The 19,359-nt window shown below is 48.1% G+C and overlaps 1 protein-coding gene across 3 annotated transcripts in view; it reads left to right on the plus strand.

Moving 5' to 3' along the window:
- The window catches only part of LOC138525816 (interferon-induced GTP-binding protein Mx3-like), a 948,323-nt gene that overhangs the window by 867,153 nt on the left and 61,811 nt on the right, over positions 1 to 19,359 (plus strand). For all 3 annotated transcript variants that reach the window (XM_069636042.1, XM_069636043.1, XM_069636044.1), the window contains one exon: positions 17,968 to 18,213. In XM_069636042.1, the coding sequence (XP_069492143.1) occupies positions 17,968 to 18,213 (246 nt within the window). The remainder of the gene's footprint in view (positions 1 to 17,967; positions 18,214 to 19,359) is intronic.

A 19,359-nucleotide genomic window follows, 5' to 3' on the forward strand; every position in this document is an offset into this window, starting at 1 on the left:
GGAGCGCTGCAGAGTGCACAGTGCAATGCGTGGATGCCCATTGTTCCAGAGGAGTTTCCTTAGTGCGCTGTCTATCTTTTTGAATTCTTTCGCTGGGATGTGTAATGGGGCGTTTTGTAGTATGTATAAAAAACGTGGGAGAGCCATCATTTTGAATAATTCTGCCCTTCCTAGTAGGGTCAATGGGAGAGAGACCCAGTGTCTGGTATCTTCTGTGAATCTCGTTGTTATCGGGTGGAGGTTGTTGGTCACATATTTGCTTAAGTGGTTAGTAATCTGAATGCCGAGGTATTTAAACCGCTCAGTTTCCAAGCGAAAGGGACAATTGGCTGGTAGTATAAAGGTTGTGGTGCCTATTGGGAACAGAGTTGATTTGGACCAGTTTACTCGTAGCCCGCTGAAAACACCGTAGCCCTCTAGTATGTCTACAATCACATGGCAGGGGTGGTGTGGGTCTTTTAAGTAAAGAAGCAGGTCATCCGCGTACAGGGAGACTCTATCCTCTCGTCCGTCTTCCCATCGAATACCGCGCCAGGCTGGTGACGTTCTCAATGCCTCTGCTAGCGGTTCTATGGCCAGGGCAAATATCATGGCGGACAGTGGGCACCCCTGTCTGGTTCCCTTCCCAAGCTTAAAAGTGTGCAACTGCCACCCATTCACCATCATTTGTGCCTCAGGGGATTTGTATAGGAGTTGTACCCAGCTCAGGAACTGGGGGCCAAACCCCATCCTGCGCATTATTTCCCAGATTGCCTCCCAGTACACAGAGTCGAAAGCCTTTTCAAAGTCAATCGCAAGTACAGCCAGGGGACCTCGTGTGGCGGGCGCTTCCTCTATTACTGTATGTAGCCTGTGAATGTTCATGCGGGTGGACCGTTTTGGCATAAAACCGCACTGGTCATGGTGGATTAATGTCGTGATGACCTGTTGCAAGCCAAGCACTTTTGCTAATATTTTGGTATCACTATTTATGAGTGAAATTGGTCGATATGAACTACAGAGGTCCGGCGGTTTGTCTGCTTTGGGGATCACAATTATCGTGGCTTTCCGGAGGTCTGCCGGTAGGCATCCTCGCTCTTTGGATTGTAGGAACATTCGTAGCAGGTGGGGGGCAATTTCGTTCGTACCCAATTTACGCCACATCTCAATCGGGAAGCTGTTTGGCCCTGGTGTTTTCCCTGTCTGGAGTTCCGACATGGCCGCTATCAATTCCTCCTCTGTAATATCTCTCTCAAGTAGAGCCTGCTGTTCTGTGTCGAGCATGGGGAGGGTTATGTCGTTTAGTACCGAACTGTTGAAAGGCAGTGTGGGTGGCCTGTAAAGCTCTGTGTAGTAAGCTGCGAAGCCCTCGGCTATATCTCGGTCGGTCAGTAAGGGTTCCCCTCTTTCTGATCTTATCTCTCTGACCTGGCTGCTACCTGTTTCGCGTTTTTCTAACCAAGCCAGCATTTTGCCGGCCTTATCACCGGTCTCATATATTCTGGCTCTCATCGTCTTATGCGCTTGTCTAGCATTATCTAGTGCCACGTTCTGTAAACGTTTTTGGGCAAGTATTAATGCTCGATTTGTTGCCGGTTGGTCTGCTGCCAAGTGGTTTAGTTCAGCCTGTGTCACTTGGTCTTCGGCTTCTGTTAATTTCTGTTGATGTTTCTTTTTGTGTGCAGCAGACCATGACAGAATCTCGCCTCTCAGCACCGGTTTGAGCGCCTCCCACAGGATCCCGGGATCGTCCACCGATCCCGTGTTTAGCTCAAAGTATGTTTTAGTCGCTTCTTGTATTTGTTCCAGAAAGTCTGGGAGGCCTAAGTAGTAGTTATTTAAGCGCCAGGAGGGAGGCGGACGTGGTCTAGTCATGTTAAGCTCAATTAGCAAAGGGGAGTGATCTGATATGCCACGCGGCAGTAGAGTTGCCATTGCGGCCCTGTGGGTCTCTGGCCCTGGCAGAAAGAAGTAATCTAGTCGCGATAAGGAGGCGTGTATTTCTGAATGGAAGGAGTATTCTCTCTTGCCCGGGTGCAGGTCACGCCACACGTCTCGCAGCCCCATCGCCGCAGTGAACGCTGCTAATTTGGTTCGCGCAGTGGGGTTTCTACCTCTTAAGTGTGAGCGGTCCATCCCCACCTCCATGACTTCATTGAAGTCGCCCCCAATTATCATTAGATCTGAGTTATCTCCCGATATCAGAGGTGTAATATCCTGTAGCAATGTGGTAATCAATGCTGGTGGCGAGTAGATCCCGAGCAAGGCTATCGTCTGGTTCCATAGTGTTCCTGAAATGAATGTATACCTGCCACTAGTGTCTTGGATCACCCGTGTCATGGTCAGGGGCAGGTGTTTGTGTATTAATATAAGTACCCCACGAGAGCCTGTGGTGAACCCAGCGTGTATTGCAACACTGTAGTTCGTGCGTTTGAACAAATGACATGTAGTACCTGCTAAGTGGGTCTCAGTTAGGAAGGCTACATCAGGTGTGTGCCGATTTAGGAGCTGTGTGATGAGTCGCCTTTTGATCCCGCCTCCAATCCCGTTAACATTCCAGGTTAGGAGTCGTAGGGTTTTGCTGTCTACGTTATTGGAGGCCATTTAGCGAGGAGTAAGGGTTAGACACTGGTTCATAGCACCGTGTACACGTGTCATTTGCTGGTGGTGTTGTGGCAAAGCGTTCTGTATATGGACCCTGGACCCCTTTCTTAACAAAACTAACGTTTAACAAACTTCCCATCCCCCACCCTATACTCCTTCCAACTCGAAGCATCTGTCGCCCGAACATTCAACTATAAACCTCAGCTAACCGCAGCTGAGTGAGCCCGCTAACAAATAAACTGCTCGGAACTGTGTCCCTGTGCGTAAGTTCCAGACATATCCCGGTGCGATGTCGCACAGTGACATCCCAGGGGAAGGGGGGGCTGCCGTCTGGGCTGGCCGCTTGGCTGTGTGGTTCTACCTGGCTGTTTTGTACCCATATTCAGCATTGAGTTGATATACAGTACCTTAAACCCCATATAATAGGGTCACAAGTGTTCCTTCTCGCATACATTTTAGGAGTCGATGCTCTCATTCCTGCGGCTGTAGTGCGAGTCCCGGTGCAGGTGGCCGTTGGTCTGGCGGTTCAGGACCTGGTCAAGCACGGAATGGTCTGTCTCTGTTTCTGTTGCCCCTTGTCACCGTCCAATCTCCCTCGATGTGTTGTTCTGCCCATTTCCACGCTTCTTTGGGGTCGGTGAAGTGGACCGTCGTGCCTCCATGGTAAATTTTGAGTTGAGCAGGGAACATCACGCCGTATTTCACCTTGAGGGACTGCCGCTGTTTTTTCAGTTGGTCAAACGATTGTCTAGCCTTCTGCACTTCTCTGGTGTAGTCCGGGAAGAATGCTATTTTGGATCCATTGTAGGTAAGAGTGCCTTTCGCCCTTGCGGATTGAATTAGTGCATCCCGATCACGATAGTTCAATAGTTTGGCGATCACTGTACGGGGTGCGGCGCCTGGCAATGGACGACCCGTTGGTACACGATGGGCTCGTTCAATGGAGAAAAAGTTAGAGAACGTGTTTGCTTCGAACATATCTGTGAGCAGCTGCTCCAGAAATAGCTCCATCTGTGGGCCTTCTGCTTTCTCCGGTAATCCCAGGATCCTAACGTTGTTGCGCCTAGATCTTCCCTCGCTCTCATCCACTCGCTCCTCCATGGTTTTCAGGCATGTTGTGACTCTAGCCAGTTGTTGTTCTATGTTTCTTATTCCATCCTCCGTGCCAGATATGCGTTGTTCTGCCTCTCCGGTGCGTGATGTCAACTTCTGGAGATCGTGGCGCAGGAGGGAGACGTCTGTGCTGATCCCGTCCATTTTCTGTTCCATAGAGGCGCGCAAGTCCGCTATGGCTGCCATGATGTCCTTTAGTGATATTGTGCTCTCCATGCCTGCCATGGTGTCTAATTGATCTTGCTCTGGCTGGCTGTTCATTGATGGCGTGGTGAATTGTTCTATCCTGCTCTGGGAGATCAGCCTTTTAGATTTGTCCTTGCCCATGCTGGATATCTGCCTGTGTTGCTATGTTGTTGTAAGGATTGAAGGTGACTCTTTTAGTACACTCTCAACGTGTCAGTGGTGGACGTATGGTCTGGCTGATGCGGGTGCCCGCTGTCCTCAGTGACTATCCGTCCTGATTATCTTGTTCCACTGCGGCCGGGTTGCAGGTTTGCAGATGCAGCTGTCGATGATTCTGCACTGTGTTCTAATTTATTTAGGGTGCAGCAGTCCTGTGTCTCACCTTTCCTGACGAGGCTGAGAGGTGAATCGTTCCCGCTCAGCGTGGATGCTGTGCCAATGTGGTGGGGGGAGATAGAGGAATCCTGTTTCTTGCACCTGCAGTCGCGGGCAATTTCCAAGTACTGGCAATCCACCCCCAGTTTACAGCCCACCATTCAAGTGTGCATGCGGTGGATTCCGCTTCGAGGCCTCTTATGGCAGCCTTCTGGACCGTATCGTGAGTGTGGGCCTGTGGTACTGTGCCGTGCTCAGGACCGTCTGTTTTCCCCCCTCTTTTTTGGGGGGAGGGGAGAGGGAGAAGGGCCCCCGGCCACAGTCGGCTGTTGGCCGTGGACTTGACAGGGGGTCTGCAGCAGCCTCCCCAGGCTAGATCGTGGCCGAATCCGGCCAGTGCGCCTCAGGTTGCGCGTCCGCTGGGCCTTCACTTCCGCTGACACCTCCGCTGTCTGGGAGGACTGCACCCCGGCGCTGCGCCATCCACACCAGGCGTTGGGGTTATACGTGTTTGTCGGGCAGGCAGCCCCCCTCCGACTCACCTTCGACGCTTCGCTAGCGGTTCTCCCAGAAACCGCAGCGTCTATTCCCGGATTCGGGAGTCTAAGAGGGTCGTTCCGATGCGGCACACAGCCCGGTCCTCTCCCAGCGCTGAGGCTGTTTCGGTTCGCCGCATTGCCTGCAGAGGCTCACGCCTGCTTCGTCTCGCCGGCCAGAGACTGTTGGGGCTCCCGTGCAACAGTTCGGGTGGTGTAGTGGGACGCAGTCGACGGCCCATCCACTCACCGTCCAGGGTGGGCACAGTCGCGGGTCTCTTTCAGTGCGGTTCTCCTCTTCCCGGTCCCATTCCCAAGGGCACGGCTATTTTGTTCGCGTTGTGCCGCGCTCGTGTCGTCTTTACTCCGCCACACCGAACCCGCTCAGAATGTCGCGTTTTGGCCTGTAACTTTGTCCATGTGTGCCCGGGGCGCTTACCCACAGGAGGAGAACGTTTTGGGTCGATTAGCCTCTCGTAGCAGGCTATTCAATCAGGATGTTTGCAGCGGCCGCCGGAGCTCCAGGGGCTCACGTCCTCATCGCTCCGATGCTGTCCACGCCCCCCCATGCACCCCAGATTTTTGATGATGGCACACACCAGGATAGAACAGTATGCCACCAGGCTGGCACACATGGAGAGTGCAGTGGCCTGCAGCATTTACTGCTGTGCAAGTAAAGTATCTCCTGCCTGGAGGAGTGATAGCAAAGAGTGGTCCTAGACACTGCCACCAGTGTCTCGCTGCCTGCCCGATCATCTGGACTGCAGCCGATGTGGGCCCCGGTTTCCACCGGGTGCAGCTTTGCCGGCTCATGAACTGTCCTCGCAACCATCCTGTACTGATAAAGGTGTGAGGTCAAACTGGTTTCCTGTAGCCCTGCAAATGTTCAAAGAGGACTCAGTAGATATGTATGTTTGATGATGTGAGCCTGCATGTTATTGATGTGCTTAAAGTGGTCCCAGCAAAGATATGTATGTGAAGCTGTGATCCCGCAGGTTATTGGCATGCTTAATAAGGTTCCAGTAACTGACAATGGTGTCGTCTGTTGGTTGGAGTTCCCTGCCTCCCCCGCCCCGCTGAATAAAGTTTTCCTTATAATGTGATAGAGCTGCTAATATGCCACCAGCTCTGACCGTCACCCGCAAAATAGGTAAAGAGTGGTTGCGTACAATGTATGTAACTGACTGAGTCCCGATGTATGTGGTTATTGTTTTACCCCACGGTTCAAAGTGGGTCAAGTATTGCTGTTCGTGACTGTTGATTTATTTGATGTCCATTGATGTTGTTTTGATGATTTGTTTGATATGAAAAAGGAGGAGTGTGGTGTTACCTCTTTAAGAATGTGTGTCATGACTTCGTCGTGACTGACTCTTAATAAAAGGAGCCTCAGCCAGCACGTGCGCCATAACGGCAGCAGACTGCAGGAATGGCACGTCTGTTGTTGTATCTCATATTTGTTCCTGCAGGCTGATGCGTGTAAACACAGCCCTGCTACCAGGCCTGCAGGCTGACGCCGTGTGACCATGGTACTGCAGCCACCACTGATCTGGGTGTCCCTAGAACAGGATGTGTACCCTGGGAGCCCCCCGCAGGCCACTCTCATGCTGTGTGACCACAGCCCAGTTGCCAGTCCAGGAGCCCCTGGAAACGGATGTCTTGCCGTGTGAACACGGCAATCAGAGTGATCTCTGCAACTGTCCATGCTGTGTGCCCATGGCACTGTCTGTACCTGCTGGGTGCCCCCAGCACTGATTGGGCTGGCCTTTGTGACCAGCGGTCCAGCCACAACACCCACCTCCTTTCAACACTAGTTACCCCCACAAAGGACACAGCACCTCCTGCAGTCTGCTGCTTCCTGAGAGGGTCACCATGCCAGTCATCTTGATATATTACTGCTCGAATGCCACTGTTTCTTTTTGCATCTCGCCCCCTAACACATGGCAGCTACGTGCTGTACTGGGGTTGTGTTAAACAAGCCATATTACAATTTCGAAATGCAGAAACTCCCATAATAAGCAATAAAGAATCCAGTGGTACAAATCGCTGTCTGTGTGGGGCTCTCTTATCACTGTTTTTTCTGGGAGCCTTTTATCCCCTCTATTTCTCGGGAGGATAGCTCAGGGGCAACGTGCTCGCCTTGGAAACAAGACGACACGGAGCAACACAGGTTCGATCCCCGGGTCCGCGCTTAGAAACCTCTCGGTATAAAGCGTTATAAATAACCTATCATATCATATCATTAGCAGCCTAACAGAATATAAAAGCGCTCAGGCATAGAAACAGATTGGAAGCCACGAGAAAGGGACACACACCAGTGCACAGGCTGTGGATATAATTAATCAGCTACCAGAAAGGTGCATGTGCATATATTGAGACTAGAGCAGACCTATGGCTCTCAAGCAGTGTTATTAGCAACATAAAACAAAGAACCTCTTGGTTTACAATATATCAATGGCCACATTTATTACATAGGAAACAACTCTATGGCCAGTGGAATGATAAATCATTTTGAACAGCATACTGTGAGAACTAAATCGCTGTAAGCAGCTGAAATTATGAACGATTTAGAGACTGGCAATTTTGACACCTTAGTCACTACAATATTAAGAGCTCACACGTGTTGGTTAAGAGGTGAAGCCAGGACTAGAGCCCCCTCTGCAATTTCTGCAACTGACAGCATTGTTTCCCTGTTCATATCATAGAGAAAGGTGCAACTATTTGGTATGCTTGACTTTCATGAACCAAAATACTACCATGTTTTGTAGAACTGTCTTGGACAACAGAACAATAACATAATAACCTAACATGACAATATTTCAAACAAAACTTTATAGAAGCATGCTATGCAAAAGGAGAATGATTTTGGCTTCATGTTCACCATCATCAAGGCAATTATGCAAGTACTCGAATATTAATGGGTATGAGTTTTATCTTGCTACAGGAGTTGTATTACAGTGAACACAGATAGCATTCCAGAATTAATTTATCAGAGCACAATGTACTTGCAAAAAGCCAAATAGCAGGTTTTGAGCGTCAGCAAAAAAGTGACGTAAAAAAACGTCGCTTGGTTGTTGGTGGCTGCCTCGCTAAGCGCGGTTGCTCGCCAAAATCTGGGTCAAATATACGTCCCTGCACTTAAAAAAATCACCAGCCAACACTGTCTTATGGTAAAGTAAAACCACATCAAATGGACCAGTTAAGTGCTATATGAAATGTACACGTGTAGTCATGCAGGGAACTCGAGCGAATTCCTAGGGACATAAACGTTTGTCTGTCAGCATCTTCATTAAGACCTATGAAGAAAATCACTTTTGAAATCTCCCTTGCACCCACGTAGATGGACATGTTAATGACAGTCGGTTTGGGAGGTTTTCCAGTTTAGCGCTTAGATGCCCCGCCCAGCGATCCTGCGCTTTACAAGAATGTTACCATGCCGTACCATATCTTTAAATCTTCTTTTTTACAAATCAATAAATCTTACTCCAGTAAGTGCTTACTATCATCATTTAGGGGGTCATTTTCTAAACCCCTGGTTTGTTAATGTAAAGCGTAAAAGCAAGGCGTATGCTCTTTACACTTTACTTTAACAACCCAGTGGATTTTCATTCTATTTGAAGGCGGAGTTGGAACATGGACCGGGCTATACATGTCCATGTTGCTCTCCCGCTCCGCCTTCAAATATCACCATGGTTTTCTGCCAGCATGTATGTTCATGCTCTGGCGGAAAGCAAAGGTTTCCTATGGAATCCGCTTTGCTATCGCACCTAGTGCAGGCATATTCCACAATAATCCATTATAAATTCTACCTGCAAAGCGTAATTTGCATTATTTGCAAGCATCATTTATATTTTTTCCAGAACGGATTGGAAAAGTGAAATAAGGCGATTTTGCCTATGTTTTACTCTTCAAAGTTCCATTCCTTTTTGGAAAGGTCCAAAATATTACCGAAGGGGACCTTTTGCATGTAAGTGCAAATGGACACAGTCCCATCGCATACATTCAAGAGCGTTATGAAATGAAGCCCTTCGAATGTTTGTATGCGCCTCCAACGCCTGCTGTGGGCAGAGTGACTGAAATGCCGCGCAAGGCACTGACTTCCTCTGCCCTTCTCACTTGGGGCACTCATCTGACTCTCTCCCCCCTTCCTCATTCCCTCCCATGAGACGACCCGACCAGGCAGACCTTCCACCAACATCAGGGTAAGCCCAGTGGGGCTCCGCTGTGATTTGTCTCAGGAGGATAGCTCAGGGGCAACGTGCTCGCCTTGGAAACAAGACGACACGGAGCAACACAGGTTTGATCCCGGGTCCGCGCTTAGAAACCTCTGGGTATTAAGCGCGTTATAAATAACCAATCATATCATGTCAATGCCACAATGTTTCTTTGTTTAAATGGGGTCCTTTACTCCTGGCTCCTTCCTGAAAATTTGCGTGTGTGTGGCTGCAATCTTTCATCATGCAACACCCGCAGAGGTGCTGCCTCGTGGGCCCTGATGGGTTCATGCCAGTCGCCCCCCCCCCGCTCCAACAGGGCTGCCGGCACTTTTGTTCTCCAGGCACCGGAGTGCCTTTGCTAACCTCGCACTGCGCCAGTGCTGATTGGCCCACTTCCACTGCATCTGGCCAATCAGCAGTTGGCAAGCGGGTCAGCTGGGCCATCCACCTAAGGCCCTCATCAAAGGCCCCTGCCTGACCCTGTCTGGGCCTGGCTGGGCCTGATGGAACTCTCCTCCATGCAGAGCAATGCGGCACACCTATATGACCTCACCAGGACTTGGGAGAATAATTTTGTTTCTCGCACCTTGCACGCCAGACCCATAGCCAGCCCTGCACGTTTTTTCTCATGTGTAGGCAGCTCAATGACTTTCTCCAGTGACTCTACTTTTGCAGACACTTCATTTCATGTGTTTAGTGTGCCTTGCTTGACATCTGATTGTACGAGTTATTGCATTTGCAGCCACTTCCTTGGGATGTTCTTTATGTGCCTCCCACTCACTCCCCTTCCTCCCACTTGTCCCTTGCACTTATTTTTTGTTGTTCGTTTTACCATACAACCCCACTCCCCTCTCTCCTTCATTCATGCATAGCTCTTGCTTTTTGTAACGACTGTCAGGCACGTGCAATACTTTCTGTTATATGTTGTAGCAGTTTGTTTTTCCCCTGTCCTATGTTGTACCACTAAAACACAGTGCACATCCCCATTCTGAATTTCCAATGCGTATTAAGAATGTTACCCCTATTAAGTCTTTCACCCCTTGTTTAAGTTTGTAGTCACTATATAAAGGACCAAAAAATGCAAGTGCAAATGTGCAAGGCAAGGCAAAAGGCGGCGTACACACGTTTACACTGCCTTTTGCCCAGCACATTTGCACTCCGCCGTGCAAATTAGTAACATTGGATGTAATATGAGCATGTCCATTTCTAAGAAAGGGGGATATTTTGGTATCTAAAACAGGGACGTCATTTCACCAAGATGCCAGGGGTTATGTTAGTGACATCACACGACCCTCGAACTCTGATGACATCACAGGAAGTGATGTAATTTGACCCCACCCCAAAGTGACATCATGGGAAACGACTGAACACGACCTTTCACCCCTTGACAAAACATTACGAAAAATGTTTATATCACTGTAAAGTGATATACATTTATACAAGAATGGATCACCATCTGTATCATTAATATCAGCGCATATAGGCTCATATTACCCAATTACTGTTAATGCAAGCAGCTGTCCAAGGCCAAACGATAATGATGTGTTATTATATAGCACTTAGGCTTAAGCGCTTCATATAGAACAAATATACATACACTATTACCCAACCTGTGTTGGTACTCATTTATCAACCTCAGAAGGATGAAAGGCTGAGTTGATCTTGCCGGGAGTCAAATCTGCAACCTGCAGATAACACACACATTGCAGCAGCGAGAGCTCAAACAACTGAGCTATCTTAATGGCTGTAGCTATCATAAAACCAGCCACTCCAGAAACAAAGAGCCAAATGCTGCTGGCCACAGCCCAGGAGCCTCAATTTAATAAAAAGAAAAATACATATATATATATTTTTTTTTTAGGGGTAGCAAGGGAGACCTCAGGGGTTGCAGGTGCGACCCCTAAATGACGTCCCTGATCCAAAACGATGTGTATTTTAAGCAAAAGAGACAATAAAAAAGGCAATTATGTATTTTTACTAAACATTGTAACGTGCCATTAAAAAAGAAAAAAGCCCAACGTTCTTTTCTAATGATCACTTCCAGTATATAATGTGGTCATTATTTATTTAATTTATTTATTTTGTACTCATAAAGCGCTTATACAACAAATGGTGTTTCAAAGCACCACAAGACAAAAAGGGGGTGGGGGGCAGGGGAGAAAACAGCAATAACGGTCCTACTAGGTCTTGTGTCATTCGGATCGTGCAAGTGCAGTAACAAGAGGTGCAGTGGGGTGGGAAGATGAGAGAGGGGGGGAAGTGCAGGTTGGGCGGAATGGATAATGCTAGGGTGGGAGGGGAGGACGGGGAAGAGTGGAGGCTTACAAGTGCAGGGGGGAGGAGGAGGGGAAGAAGAGGGCCCATGGGGCTAGGCAAGTGCTAAGGAAGGCCATGTGGGCAAGTGCCAGGGTTAGCCGGAGTCCAGGGAGTGAGGACCACATTTTAAGTGAGAGGATGGAGGTAGACCAGGCTCAGTAGGTAAGCACACCCCACCAGGCTAGACAGGGGAAGGAGGCCCAGAAGGGCAAGTGCAGGTTAGGTGGGGTGCTAGGGTAGAATGGCGAGGTGGGCCTGGTGCCCTGTAGGACTCAGAAGGGACCGGGCAGCCAGTCATGGCAGCAGAGGGGGCATTAGCAGGGGAGGGGAGAAGGAAGGAGGAAGAGAAAAGGAGGGTCTTGTGAAGCTTCCGGAACTTAAGGAGATCCGGCTCAAGCCTGAGAGTGGCAGGGAGGCTATTCCAGCGGGAGACTCCTGCCGAAGAGAGAGATCAACCCCCCACTCTGTGCTTGGAGAAGCGGCTGATCTGCAGAGAGTTGGAGCTGGAAGATGGTAGGGCTCTAACTGGGAGGTATTTAGGGAGCGAGAGTTGGATGTAGTGGGGTCCCAGGCCCCAGTAAGCCTTGTGAATGATGCAGAGGGTCTTGAACTTGATCCTCGCAGCCACAGGGAGCCAGTGAAGAGATTTTAGGGCTTGAGGCCAAGGATGAGTCTTGCAGTCCTATTCTGTATTAGTTGAAGGGAGCGAAGGGAGGATGAAGGCAGATTGAGGAAAATGCTGTTGCAATAGTCCAGCATAGAGAGGACCAAATCTCTGGAGACATTGGGCCTCATTACACGGATGGAGGGGAACCATGGCGCTATTAGCGCCATGGTTCATGCCGGTAAAATACCAGCACCGCCTTGGTGGAAAGGGGAATTACCGCCCCATTCCAAGGTTGGCGGGGCGGTAATTCCCCCTTCCACCATTGCCCTTCCCCATTCCCATTTTTGCCCCATAGGGCATAATGGGAATGGGGAAGGTGCTAATTACAGTACCGCAAATTGCGGTACCGTAATTAGCTCCCTGGGTCCCTTTGCGGGTTGGTTTTTAACGCCTGCAAAAAGCAGGCGTTAAATTCCCCAACCCGCAAAGGGACCTCGTAGTAAGGCGGTAAGGATTTACCGGTACCGGTAAAATACTGGTACCGGTAAACCCTTACCGCCATCCGTGTAATGAGGCCCATTGAGTTTCTGGGGGAAGGTGAGGAAAGGGAGAATGCCTCTGAGGAGGTGCAGCTGAAAGTTAGCCTTCTTGCAGAAGGAGAGAGAGAAGTCGAAGATAACGCCAAGGTTTGTAGCCTCACATGAGGGTGAGGGGAGGGGATCCATAGAGGGCAGCCAGAGAGTAAGCTGGATGGAGTGATCCGAGAAGGATCTCAGTCTTACTGGCATTAAGACAGTCGTTAGCAGCGCACCATGCCTAAATAGCAGTCAGACAGTCAGGAATGAGAGAGGAAGAGGTTGTGTCAGTGGAGGGAAGCTTGAAGGAGAGCTGCATGTCATGTGCATACCACTCGAACTAAGGAGAGAAGATGGAGATCAAGTGGGCCAGAGGGGCAAGGTAGATGTTGAAGAGCCACGGCGAGAGGATAGAGCCCTGAGGGACGCCACAGGTGGAGAGTGTAGTGGAGGAGAGGAAAGGGCCCAGTTGAACATGGGAAGGTCGGTCAGATAGGAAGGAGGTCAACCAGTCCATTGTCTGGTCTGTGATACCAGGGGTATCATGGAGCCGATTTATAAGGTTGGCATGATTGGCTGTATCCAATGCAGAGGAAAGATCGAGAAGGATGAGAATGGAAGGAGAGTTGGAATCTAGATTTAGGAGCATCTTTTCACGGGTGACCAGGAGAGCAGTTTCCATGCTTGTGGCTGCTCTGAAGCCAGACTGGTGGTTGTGGACACAGCCAACGGATTCAGTGTGGTGGATCATTTGGGAGATGACCTACTTCTCCAAGAGTTTGCCCAGGAAGGGGGTAATGGAGATAGGGCGGTAGTTAGCAGGGCAGGAATGGTCGGCAGAAGGCCTGTTAAGGAGAGGGTGCACAAGGGAGTGCTTGAGGGGTAGAGGGAAGAAGACAGTGGCAAAGGAGTGATTGCAGAAGTCAGCCAAAGCTGGATCAAGGGAGGTAATGTTGTCCTTGATAGTTCTGGAGGAGCAGGGGAGCAACTGTTTGAAGGAGACTTTCATCCGGTACTATGTGCGAGAAGGGGGAGAGTAGGAGGGAAGAGGAGAGGGGGGCCATGAGAGGCCTGAGAGCGGGTGAGGGAGGAGGGAGGGCAGAGGAGTAGAGTAGAGTAGAGTGACGACAGGATGTCCTGAGTTTAGGTTGTGAAGTGGGAGGCCAGTGCAGCGCAGAGGGCCTGGGACAGAAGAGGAGAAGTGAAGACTGCAGCAGGATTGCCGAGTTCCTAGCAGATTCTGAACAGTTCAGCCATGTTGTTGGTTGCCCTAGAGATGCAGCCTTGGATATGGGTCCTTTTCTTCGAGCGGATGGTGAGTCTGTATCGTCTTTGGAGCAGGCGGCAGGCCAGTCTGTCAGTGGAGGTGCCTGAAGCCAGCCACTTCCGTTCAGCAACTCTGCACTTGCGTTTCAGAGAGGCTAGGTCCGAGTCATACCAGGTGTTGCGTTTGGAGGCAGTCTTCATGCAGATCCTTATGACAGGGCAAGGATGTCCAGGGTTTTGGAGATGGAGAGGTGAAGGTTAGCAAGTGTTGTATTGGTGTGTGAGAATCAGTGGCCGGGGTGAGAGGGGGAATGAAAGTGGCAGCAAAAGCAGCAACTGACACTCGCTTCATCGGTCGAATGACAGAGAAGGAGACAGGCAGTGAGGGCAGAGGCTTAGCCGGGGTACCCAAGAGATCCAGATGAGATTAAAGGAGAGAATGATCAGACCAGTAGAGAGGTGTAGTGAGAGGGTTGGAGATGGGGATGTCTACTGATATGAGCACATCCAAGGTATGTCCGGCTGAGCAGGTCATGCAGGAGGGAAGAATGGTAAGGGAAAGAGAGTCACAGAGGCTGCGGAAGAATCCAGCGGCCGTATCCGGAGAATCAAGGTGAATATTGAAGTCTCCAAGGAGGAGAAGCTTGGAGGTAGAGGCCAGGAGAGAAGAGGTGAGGTTGGACACTCTGAAAGGAAGAGAGAGACTGGGTCAGGGGTCTGTAGATGGTGGCAAGAGTAAGCGAGAGGATAGGAGAGACATCAAACCTGCAGACGAGACATTCGAAGGAAGACTAGGACTGATATGATATGATAGTAGCAGGGACCCAAACAGGGAAGATCAGGGCCACTCCGCCTACAGACTGGTTAGGCCTGGGTTTAGAGAGGATCTCGTAGCCCTCAGGAAGGAGGGAGTCAAAAGCAATGACAGAGCTGGCAGTGAACCATGTCTCAGTGAGAGCGAGGACGTCAAGGTCAAAGTCTTCAAGGAGGCTACAGATGTCAGCGGAGTGTTTAACGGCAGAGCGAGAGTTGAGGGTAGCTAAGTGAAGTTGATTGCCACCTTTCAACATATTCCAAGGATGGGTACAGGGATGTGGTACGTCCGCGGTGGTGGTGTACGGTCCAGGGGGGTGGCGGAAAGAGGAGTAGCAGGGGAACGGAGGAAGTTGATGAGAGACGGAAGACGCCTATCAAGAAGGAGGGGGTTGGGCTGAGAGTCCTGGGCCATGACAGTGCCATTCTGGTAGACATTTATAATGCACCTAGAGAATGGGAAGTGTGCCAAGCAGGGACATCATTTGGGGGTTGCAACTGTGACCCCTGTGCTCCCCTTTGGTACCCCTGTGTTCTCCCTTGCTACCCCTGAAAAAAAAGATTTAAAAAAAAAAAATTAATTGAAGCTCCTGGGCTGTGGCCAATGCAATGTGGCTAATTGATTCTAGCGTGACGGGCTTTCTTGTTCAGGCCTCTTAAAAAAACAAACAGGGTTCCACAAGTGGAACACTTTGAGCAGTGACCCTAAATACAAAAGAATAATAATAACAAATAATTTGTCTTTCTGGTATTCTATACAATAATTGCTAGACTCATTAAAGGTTTATTTCAGGCACACTTCAGGGGGTAGTCTGTCCTTAAACACCTCAAATTCACACTTCAGACAAAAAACTTCCAAAAAGCATTTAGAGTAGAGTAAGCATCCATTTTGGACTATGTATTTTGCTTTTCACAAGTTGCAGTTGTAGCATGTTTTTTTCTGCTGACATGACATTCCATTTCAGTGTCCTCGGTCACTTGACAAAATTCTTGTGCCTAAAAGCTAGTGTACAGTTTAGAAATGTTTGACCATAGCACATAAAGTAGCCCTTTATTTCATTGTGCAACAATTAATGCTTTGTTGTAACGTGTATATCTTTCCTACCTCCATGGAATGCTGTCCAGGGTGTTTGTTTGCAAGTATGGGTTAATGAGTGCCCAGAGTACGGGATGCAGTGTGAGTGTGCTGCTTTCCCTGCGCTACTCTAAATGCTTTAACATACAGTTATGAACTCTCCCAATGGTATGTACTTTGCCAACCTCTGAAGCCTGAAAAATAGATACACACAGGCTTGACATTTGTCCAACTTTGCACTAGACCTGCAGATGAGCTGGCCTGCTGTTAAATCTCAGTTACCAGTTTAATGGTATGCACTACAGAGTGTAATTTGCTTTCTGACTTTGAGAACATGTAATTGCTCATTTTACTATAGCCGGTAAGATAGCTCAGTGGGTTGAGCACTCGCTGCTGCAATGTAAGTGTGATCTGCAGGTTAGAATCCCAGCAATGCCAACTCAGCCTTTCATCCTTCTGAGGTCGATAAATGAGTACCAACACAGGTTGGGTAACATTGTATGTATATTTAGTTATATTTAATGCGCTTAAGCGTAAGGGCTATATAATAACACATCCTTATCATCTGGCCTTGGACGTCTGCTTGAATTCACAGTAATTTGGTAATATGGGCTTATACACACTGATATTAATGAAACATATGGTGATCCATTCTTGAATGAAATGTATATCACATTACAGTGATATCGTAACCATATTTTTCAGAGTGTACTTAGGAACAATGCTATGTGATGCCACTTTGTGTTTTGTCTAGGGGTGAAAGGTTGTGTTCCATCGCTTTCCGTAATGTCAGTTTGGGATGGGGTCAAATGACATCACTTGCTGTGATGTCATCAGAGGTCAAATGTCATGTGATATCACTTCCGAAACCTCTGGCATTTTGGTGAAATTATGCATTTGGTGCCAAGAGTACTTCCCATCTGGTTCCACCATTAATGGGCAAACAAGTGAAAGGGGAGAGGACTGAGACCATATGGGGCGTCCATAAGTCTGGCGAGAGAGCAACAAAGAGGATGTTAATGACAGTCTGCCTGAAAGAAGCATTGACATAGGTGTCGCAATGGGAAGGCCTGGTTTGGAGACCAAGAGATCTTTCTTGAATTTTTTCCTTCCAGGCTTCCAAAGAGGGGTAGGATAGGTGATAGAGTAGCAGTTAGAGTAACTAGGGGAGATGGAGAGCACTGTGGAGGGAGAGGGCAGAGAGATGGATCGGGGGAGAAAAAGAACAGAGAAATTGAACAAGGCACGATGAACTCACCAGGCGGCCTAGCAGCAAGACAGGTGCAGACGAATCAAGTGCACAATGTCACACAGGTCGCCGAACGGGGTACTTGAGCTGCTTCAGCAGAGGAGGAAGAAAGGCGACTCAGATGGGGTGCAAAACGTTACACTTGTCTTATTGAGCAAAGTCTAATATTAATACCTAGAATAACCCACATACATTATTTTCTGATTCAAAATCAGCATTCTAAGATGATCAATATGCTGCACTCTTAATGTACTCTTTTAAAATAACTCTACGAAGATGGGGGCACGCCCCACCAATGAAGGTTCCTGTATCCTTTGCTTAAAATCAAAGAGCATTTTGGGGATGTAAGAATGACCACATATCTTATTATTTGACAAATATGTCTATGATAAAAGGGTTGCATGTTTGAATACCTAAGTACATAGTGCATGCTGGGTTTTATGTTCATTTCATTTTCCACAACACATACCCTAACATTGAAGGATTTGTAACCATGAACCATCTTTACACATTCAGACATAAAATGGCTGTGGCGTCTGTCACTTGTGTGGCAATTTGGGAACACAATTGCAGAAGAGTGGGGCTGAGAGGAGAAGCCACGTGTACAGACGCCCTTGTGAAATTATATATTAAGGATTATGAATTCCAACACTGACCTAGATATACTTCAGTCGGTATTGACTCTCGCTCTGCAATTTGTGCAGCAGTTGGATGTTGAAAATTGGCAAACGAAGCCTAAAGATGTTGCACATTTTAAACATATCACTTATACTGGAAACTGACTGTTATTAAAGGCATATTGGGTGAGAGCAAAAGCTCATGGGCAACGTGCTCGCCTTGGAAGCAAGACGATACGGAGCAACACAGGTTCGATCCCCGGTCTGCGCTTAGAAACCTCTGGGTATTAAGCACGTTATAAATAACCTATCATATCATATCATGGCCCCTTTGACATTGGTTTGAAATTCACCACGCTGGACTTATGTAAGAAAGGAGATGGCATGACTATAAAACTTATCACAATAAAAACAACTCCATTAAGATTTTTTTTTCCAACAGGCCACAATTGATGATGTGCGAAAACAACAACAAGAGGAAGCTCAGACTTTAATAAGAACCCAGTTCAAAATGGAACAGATGGTTCATTCTCAGGACAAACTGTATGGCGTTGACTTGCAGAAAATCAGAAAGGCGGTTGCTGAAAAAAAGACACTTGTTAATCCAATGCATCCGGTGCAACTTGCAATTATACCTGAACAAATGTCGGTTAAGGAGATGTCCTATCATCTTGAAGCCTATTTTATGGTGAGTTCTGCTTGAGATATATGCTTGTTTGTAGAATTTGGAGCCATGTTTTCAACGTAACACTAACTGGAAGTACATAAATGTTGCAAACAGAAATAACAAGAACACAAAATATGCGTCAAACATATCAGCTTTCAGTTAAAACAAGAAGTAAAAACAAACAGGAGATATTTGGCTTTTGTACAAATCGGGAAAAGATGTGAAGCCATAATGTTGATTTAGAAAAGGGGAAAAGTGAAAGCAAAGAAGGCATTTGATACTGTGTAATGGGGGGTTTTGTAGAACATGTTGAAAAGATTGACATTTGGGGTAAAATCATTAGCTGGATGAAGTTATGTTATACTACTCCCAGGCCATCTGCTTGCCAAAGGGTGAGATGTACCGTTCTTTCACACTAGAATTGGATACGAGGCAAGGGGGTCTACTGCCATCCCTATTTGTCTCCTTGCCATCCATCCACTAGTGGTTTTGTTTGGCATAAGCACATATAGAGGATTATCCAACTGCGACACCATAAATCCTTAATCTCGCTGGATGCCAATGACATAATATTGCAGAAAAGCCTGTGAAGAACGTGGATCCCACTACGAAACATATTAGGTTTGGGGAATATGCTAGCCTTAAAATCAATTGGGTAACATCTGAATTGCTCTCTTTAATGCCTGCTGCGGAAAGACAATAGATGCATGTCCAACACGCCTCTGCCAAGGCTCTATTTGGGAACAGTCGAAATACAGCATTAGAGCAGTCGGGGGCAAGAGCGGAGAAATGGATCACATTTCCTCTATCAGTGGCTGGTTGGGTTTCCATCATTAAAATGGTGGTCATTCCTAGAATCCTTTACCTGTTTGGGGACTTCCCAATTGCTACACCACAGACTTTTTTCGCTAGATGTTGAAATTGGTTTATGGCAGGGAGGTACTGTAGCCAGGGTCAGCTGAGAGTGTCTTGCTGGAATGCATTCACAAGGAGACTTGGTGGAAGTTGGTCGCTATAATGGTTCGACAGAGGTCTGGGGGTTGTAAGCTACTGAATGTGCAAATTTAAAAAGAAGACAGGATGTCCTGTGCACAAAATGCCAAGGTCCGTCGGTCTACCAATGACACCCAGAGTGCTTGCTCACAGTTGAGTGCATGCACAGGCCTG

Source organism: Ambystoma mexicanum, chromosome 7p (assembly GCF_040938575.1).
Source record: "Ambystoma mexicanum isolate Mex_15411 chromosome 7p, UKY_AmexF1_1, whole genome shotgun sequence".
Taxonomy (NCBI): Eukaryota; Metazoa; Chordata; class Amphibia; order Caudata; family Ambystomatidae; genus Ambystoma; species Ambystoma mexicanum.